Here is a 7,104-nt window from a genome sequence, read left to right as displayed (position 1 = left end):
AAAAAGTAAGTCATTCTTTTTAAAATACAAATAAAAAAGAAAGAAGAGGAGAAATTCATAAGGAAAAAACTTGCACTTTTAGAAGAGAAAAAGGTCAAATATACCCTTTAACTTTGCGAAAAGATTCAAATATACCCTCTGTTACTAGTTTGGTTCAAATATGTTTTCGTTGTTAAACTTTAGGAACAAATATACCCCTAAACTTTGCAAAAAGGTTCAAATATACCTTCGTTACAAGTTTGGTCCAAATATGCCCTCGCTGTTAAAGTTTAAGAGTAAATATACCCCTAAACTTTGCGAAAAGGTCCAAATATACCCTCCGTTACAAGTTTGGCCAAAATATGCCATCACTGTTAAAGTTTAGAAGCAAATATACCCCTCTGGATGTTAAATGATTAGCTGGAAATTTACAAACCCATTTTTCTTTTTTAAAAAAAAAAATAAATTTAATTACCACGTAAACCAAATAATTGCCACATCATAAAAAATAAATTCACCCGACTCTTTTACAACTTGAACCCGATCCACCAATTTGGACCAACCCATAAACCGACCCAAATTTTGTTTTCCATCATTGAGGGCACTTTTTCCGGCAACAAGACAATATCTCTATAAGTTATCTAAACGAAGATCATTCTTTCCGTCTATCTAGTCTTCGGAGGATAAATTACGAATCTGTTCCGCGAACCTAAACTTGAGACATCAAATCTGTATATTAAAGTGATTCTACTCTGCCCTTCGAGAAGTTTGTTGTAAAAATTGTCGATACTACCCATAAACCGACCTAAATTTTATTTTCCATCATTGAGGGCACTTTTTCCAGCAACAAGACAATATCTCTAGAAGTCATCTAAACAGGATCATTCTTTCCGTCCATCTAGCCTTTAGATGATAAATTATGAATTTGTTCCGCGAATCTAACTGCGTAACTTGAGACATCAAATCTGTATATTAAAGTGATCCTACTCTACCCTTCGAGAAGTTTGTTGTAAGAATTGTCGATGCTACTTTCAAAGATTGAAACAAGACCTATTTCGGATATGACAATCCTTTTTTTTGGGGCCTGTCTCTCTCTTAGGAGCTGAAACAGCTGGAGAAGCCATGACCCTTATTCTTCTACATTTTACAACTATTTTGAAATATTTCAGTAGATTAGAGTCCTTCACGATAAAATCAAACAACATGGAAACAAACCAAAGTTTAAAAAATGCAATATCAACACAATTTTTGAAGTAGAACACACTGGTAATAAGGAAAATACAACATTAACATAATATTTGAAGAGTCATTGGACTGATGAAACATTTCGATAACATTATAAGATTGAAATTTTGATAAACAAAATTTGGGTTGGGTTGTGGGCTGGTCCAAATTGGTAGGTCAGGTTATAGGTTGTACGGAGGGTATATTTAGACCTTTTCGCAAAGTTAAGGGGTATATTTGCTTCTAAACTTTAACAACGAGGGCATATTTGGACCAAACTTATAATGGAGGGTATATTTGAACCTTTTTGCAATGTTTAGGGGTGTATTTACTCCTAAAATTTAACAGTAAGGATATATTTAGACTAAATTTATAACGAAGGGTATATTTGAGCCCAATTAAATTCGAACTTACGTACATGTAGAGCATAATTTTTACAAAGGTAATTATTTTGAAAAAGTCTTCTCGTATGAAGTCTATTGACAATTTTTGGGTTTCTTTTTTCTTTTCCCCCCTATCATTTTCAAGTAAATTCAACTTTTTTGTTGATAGTCTATCATGACGTCCATATATTCTGAATTTTCTCTATCTAATCTAGAAAAAATAAATGTTAATATAAGTGAAAATTACGTTTTCACCCTATAAATCTAGGTTTTCTTGATCAACATATCATTTTGAATTAAAATTAATTATGTATAGGATCAACCAATAGTCAAAAAGAAACAAATAATTCGTCTTCAACTTTCAAACATAGATACGAGAAAATTTTAATTTCCTCCCTTCTTAAAAGGAATTTGAATTAAGTTTTGTCAAACTAGTTTAATTAACTATATCCAAAACTTAGCAAATTATTTAAGATTAAAATAATCTCATTCCCAATGTTGCAGAAGAATTTAAATTTTATACATAGTTAATATAATAATTTTCTTATAGTCAAATTTTCATAGCAAGTCTGATATGATATGAACATACAATAATTAGAAAATATTAAAAAGTAACTTACTATAATAAGTTAAATTAAATTAAATTAGACCCGTGAAACACACATATAGCACGCGTATTGTACACATATCAATTGATGAATTAGTATTCCTGTTTTTCCAAAACAATTTTATGTTTTTTTAAATGGCAAGTCTAAAAGTTCAGACCTTACCCGTGAATTAAATAAGATAATAGTACTATTAAAAAAATGAGATAACGTGGAAAATGTTGTTGGAAACGTGACAGGAAAGTAAAGCCCACATTACCCCCACTTAAAATAAATATATAAATAACATAAATACCAATACCTTCTCCCATTTTTTTAATTACTTTACTCTCTTCCTATTAATCTATATAACATAGCCGACATATACATAACATTCTGTGTATATATTGGAATTTTTGTAATATGTTTAGGAAGTTGAAATTTTTTGTAATATTGAAAATATAAGTTGTGTATTTGTGTAATTTTTAGTTAAATAAATGGAGTATATTACTATAAACAGTATTTATGGTGTCCATTTTTTTTTTATTTTAAGATATTAAATAATATTTATTCAATTTATAAAATTAATAAAAAATTTATTTATTTCTATTCATTTTATATTTACACTAAATACTATTCATTATTTAATTCATTTTCTAAAATATTAAATTTGACAAGTAAAAATAAATAAGACGGAGTACAACTTTATACTCTTTTGTTTGCTTTTACTTGTCACTAATTAATTGAATTTCTACTTTTATTTATCATTTTTGATAAGAAGATAACTTTTTTTTTTTCTATTTTATCCTTATTATTAATTTTTGTTTTTGTAAAACTAAATCCTTATCATTAATTATTTTAAAAATAATTAATTTTAAAATACAATATAAATATTATTTCATGTTATTAATTATTTTTCTCAATAAATATATCAAGATAAAATATGTAAAGTAAAATCGAATAAAAAGAATAGTAATATTTAATTTATAAACAAGTAAGTCGGCTGACGTGACTAATTTAGATAGGAAGATTGAATCAAAATTCTACCTATTCATTTATTTATGCAGACTATTATTATCTTGTCCTCCATCCTCTGCCTATACCAAATTAATTAAGTCACTTTATTATATTTATAACAACAACAACAACAAGAAGACAATGTCATTTTGTGAGATAGGAACAAAAATAATTTTTTTTTGTTTTATTTTATATGATATTATTTGATTTAATATTACATTTAAGAAAAATCAAGATTTTTAATTTTTTTTAAATTAGATATTATTGTGATTGTAAATTATTTTATTAAATATAAAAAGAAAAATTTTAGAGTTAAAATTATTTTTAATTATAATAAAATGATATTTTTTTAAAAACAAATTAAAATAATAGGTATACATAAAATAAAATGAGAAGAGTATGTAAATTCTTATCATGAGAAGATATAAAGGTAATTCCTATAAATTTTTGGCTCAAAGAAAGATGAAAAGAGGCGGTATAATCGCAAATAGAAATAACAATAAAATAATTGAGACCAAAGAAGCAACATACTCCCTTCTAATTTATGTGGCATGTTTTGAATTTTGAGATTCAAATATACTTATTTTTGATAGAGTAGTAATTTTCTTTATATATATTTTAAATATTTTGAATTATTAATTTTTGTGCTATATAATATTTTTTATGTAGTTTTTAGATATATAAATTTTAGGACAGAAGAAGTATGTGATACTTCTGGAATGAAAAAGAAATATACTACCAACAAAGAATGTGGTGCATCCAATGGGGCTGATCCTTCATTAACCAAGGTTTCAGGTTCGAGTTCTGGGTATGAAAAAATTCTCGCTTCCCCTCGAATGAAGCCCCTACACGATATAAATTTGAATTAGTCGGACTCTGATACAGGTATCGGACATCGAATGAAAAATCAAAAAAAAAAAGAAAAGAAATATACTCCTATTTGATTATTTACTAACTTTTTATTATAGTTCTGGTTCATGCACTCGATAAGCTGATAAAACAATTTTTTTAATGAGTTTTGTCTTATGCAATGTGTTTCTTTCTTTCTAGTTTCCTAGTTTCGTTGGTGGTGGCTTGACTTTGACTAATTAGAAAGAAATTCAACAACATGATACATTGGGCCGACAAGAGAAAAGAAAGGCAAACTCACTCAATTAATTAATGACTTTAATTATTTATCCTGAATATCCCAATATTATTAGTACATCCCATCATAACTAGTTCACGTTTTTCACAACTATAAATAAGCTGTTAACAAAGGGCAAAAGCTTCAGTTTCCAAATTATATATCCAATCAGTTGCATTAGAGGAAATCAATCAAATCATCTTATACACACAAGAAGATTAAAGCAATGGAATTCACCAGTTTAGTTGATACTTCTTTGGATCTCAGCTTCAGACCTCTTCGAGTTCCTGATGATATACCGGTGTGTGGAGATCTATAAAACTATTTTACAGTTGATTATTTCTCATATCATCGCTTAACTAATAGTACATGTTAGCTCAGAAAGTCACGATTTAATTTCTTTGTCGAAGAAAATTGGAATCAGGAAGGAGGATCGTGATTTTCCACTGTATAATCAATCATATGCATGAATTAGCTAGTTTGCCTTAATGTTTTAATTTGATTTGCTTTTGCTCTCAGAAACAAGAAGTTGAGAGTAATTTCATTGGGCTTGGAAGAGATCTCATGCCTGACAAAGATGATCAGGTTTGTTATTTCATTTTATGGGATGCAGTTGGACTAGACACGAGTTTAATAAAGACGAAGTTTTATTGAAACATCTGATCTAGAGCAAAAAAATTCTGAGTTTTGTTTTGTGTTGCAGGCAGGTGATTTGTTGGAGGAACTAAATAGAGTAAGTGCTGAAAACAAGAAACTGACTGAGATGTTAACAGTTATGTGCCAGAATTACAATGCATTGAGAAACCAATTGACTGAATATTTGAACAAGCAAAACAGTACTACTAGTACTGCAGCTGATAATAATCATGATCATCATAGCGATGGATCGAAAAAAAGAAAAGTCGAAAACAACAACAATGAAATTGTGAAATCAGTTCAAGGATTACACTCAGAGAGCAGCTCAAGTGATGAAGATTCATCTAACAAGAAACCAAGAGAACAACACATTAAAACTAACACTTGTAGAGTTTATGTCAAAACCGAAGCATCTGATACTTCTCTTGTAAGTTTTATCAAAATATACTACGAAACAGATTAACGATGAATTTCGTAGCTAATTTCGATTCTTTTTGCTGTGTTGTTACAGATTGTGAAGGATGGATATCAGTGGAGGAAATATGGTCAGAAAGTAACAAGAGATAACCCATCTCCCAGAGCTTATTTCAAATGCTCTTTTGCTCCTACCTGCCCAGTCAAAAAAAAGGTATTAAATTAAGTACAATTTTATAGAACAAATGTCTTCCTTCAAATTTCTTATTTGTATAGTAGGCTGCAACTTACAGATATTTTATTGATTGTATAAAAATTTGGTGACCCAACTTTGGAAAATTCGCAGTTTCAACTTGTAATTTCTTAATTTGCAACTTGAACGTACTACGGTCTTTCGTGTAACATACGAAGGAAAAAAAAGAGCATTTGGAATGTACCTATACATAGGATAAGATTACATACACTCGTTTTGAATTCACTGGCTCTAGATCTTTAATTCGTCTTTTTCTAACAATGAGCTACGTGATGTTTTGTCAGGTGCAAAGAAGTGTGGAAGACCAATCGATTCTAGTAGCGACATATGAAGGAGAACACAACCATTCCAAAATGGATGGTTCAGGCCCCGTTACAACTTCCCCGTCTAGCCGATTAAACCCGAAAAATACTCTTGTGGGTGCTAATACTACTACTGTCATGCCATGCTCCAGTACTAGTATCATCAACACACCATCAGGACCAACCTTAACATTGGATCTTACACAACCAAAAAAATTACAAAATGACCAAAAGAAAGTGAACAGCAATACTAGTACTAGTAATGCAAGTGGTCAAAAAAGCAAATCACCAGGAGGACATGATCATCATCAGCAAAATAGACCAGAGTTTCAACAGTTGTTTATAGATCAAATGGCTTCTTCATTGACTAAAGATCCAAGTTTTCAAGCAGCCTTAGCCGCTGCCATATCGGGAAAATTCTTACAAAATAATCATACAGACAAATAAATGATGATTATAATCAAACTGTGAACTTCATTGTTAATGAGCTGTTCAATGTTTTTCAAGTTGACACATTTGAGAAATGTTCCAGAAAAAGATATATAGCCACTAGGATATGTTGTCAAGATGTAAATAATGTTCATTTTTGGTGAACGGTACGTAGGTTGGACTAGGAAGTGCACGTGGAAATGGAATGGGCTAATTTTCTATGGCAGCCTAAATTGGTTAGGTCTCAATTTGTGCCTATGAGTCTCACAAGATTGTGACTTGGGTGGCCTTAAATTGTTGAATTTGCTCATTTATGCAATTTGCGAAAATAAATACTTATAATAGTAGATTTTTGGTCTGTCCGTACTCTTTGTAGACTATAACTCCATTGTGCGTACAAACTACAAACAAAGCCTTATATAGTGCAGGAGTACTCTTAATGGTGTGAATATTTTGGGGAAACAATACGAATTTGAGTCCAAATGAATAATAAATATTATACCAAGTCAAGAATATCTTTAAACTGCTATAACTACAAACTTCATTTTTTATTGGTTTATGTCCAATTCGAGTGCATGTTGAAGTCAAAAGAAGAAAAGACCACACGTGAAACTGAATGTCTGGTGCATTAGAGGAGGGAGAGCTTATCTAGACCCTATATATGAAAATTGTGAAAGGAGGGATATTAGGAGAATAAATTTCTAGAGCTAAATATCAAAAGTAATTCTGGACCATTGTGAGATTGACTATAAATTAA

General features: G+C 30.0%; 1 protein-coding gene across 2 annotated transcripts; it reads left to right on the top strand.

Annotated features, from left to right (window-relative positions):
* The first annotated feature begins 4,427 nt into the window (after positions 1–4,427).
* Positions 4,428–6,711, top strand: LOC107861978 (probable WRKY transcription factor 40). Of its 2 annotated transcripts, XM_016707397.2 has the most exons (5): positions 4,428–4,614; positions 4,833–4,898; positions 5,017–5,376; positions 5,461–5,577; positions 5,901–6,711. In XM_016707397.2, the coding sequence occupies exons 1-5, from the start codon at positions 4,540–4,542 to the stop codon at positions 6,363–6,365; spliced, it is 1,083 nt and encodes a 360-aa protein (XP_016562883.2). In that variant the 5' UTR covers positions 4,428–4,539; the 3' UTR covers positions 6,366–6,711. The 2 variants fall into 2 exon arrangements, with proteins under 2 accessions (XP_016562883.2, NP_001311753.1); NM_001324824.1 differs by lacking the exon at positions 4,428–4,614 and having other exon boundaries at positions 4,878–4,898; positions 5,901–6,365.
* The last annotated feature ends 393 nt before the right edge of the window (positions 6,712–7,104 follow it).

Source organism: Capsicum annuum, chromosome 3, assembly GCF_002878395.1.
Source record: "Capsicum annuum cultivar UCD-10X-F1 chromosome 3, UCD10Xv1.1, whole genome shotgun sequence".
NCBI lineage: Eukaryota > Viridiplantae > Streptophyta > Magnoliopsida > Solanales > Solanaceae > Capsicum > Capsicum annuum.
Note: the sequence above shows the minus strand (reverse complement) of the source record. Positions and strands in the feature narration are given on the sequence as shown.

What these genes read in the sequence shown, in the direction of transcription:
- LOC107861978 (XM_016707397.2), top strand. Translation starts at nt 4,540, where the DNA reads ATGGAATTCACCAGTTTAGTTGATACTTCTTTGGATCTCAGCTTCAGA. An exon ending in TGCCTGACAAAGATGATCAG is followed by an intron (nt 4,899 to 5,016) that starts GTTTGTTATTTC and finishes TTTGTGTTGCAG; the next exon opens with GCAGGTGATTTGTTGGAGGA. An exon ending in CCTGCCCAGTCAAAAAAAAG is followed by an intron (nt 5,578 to 5,900) that starts GTATTAAATTAA and finishes ATGTTTTGTCAG; the next exon opens with GTGCAAAGAAGTGTGGAAGA.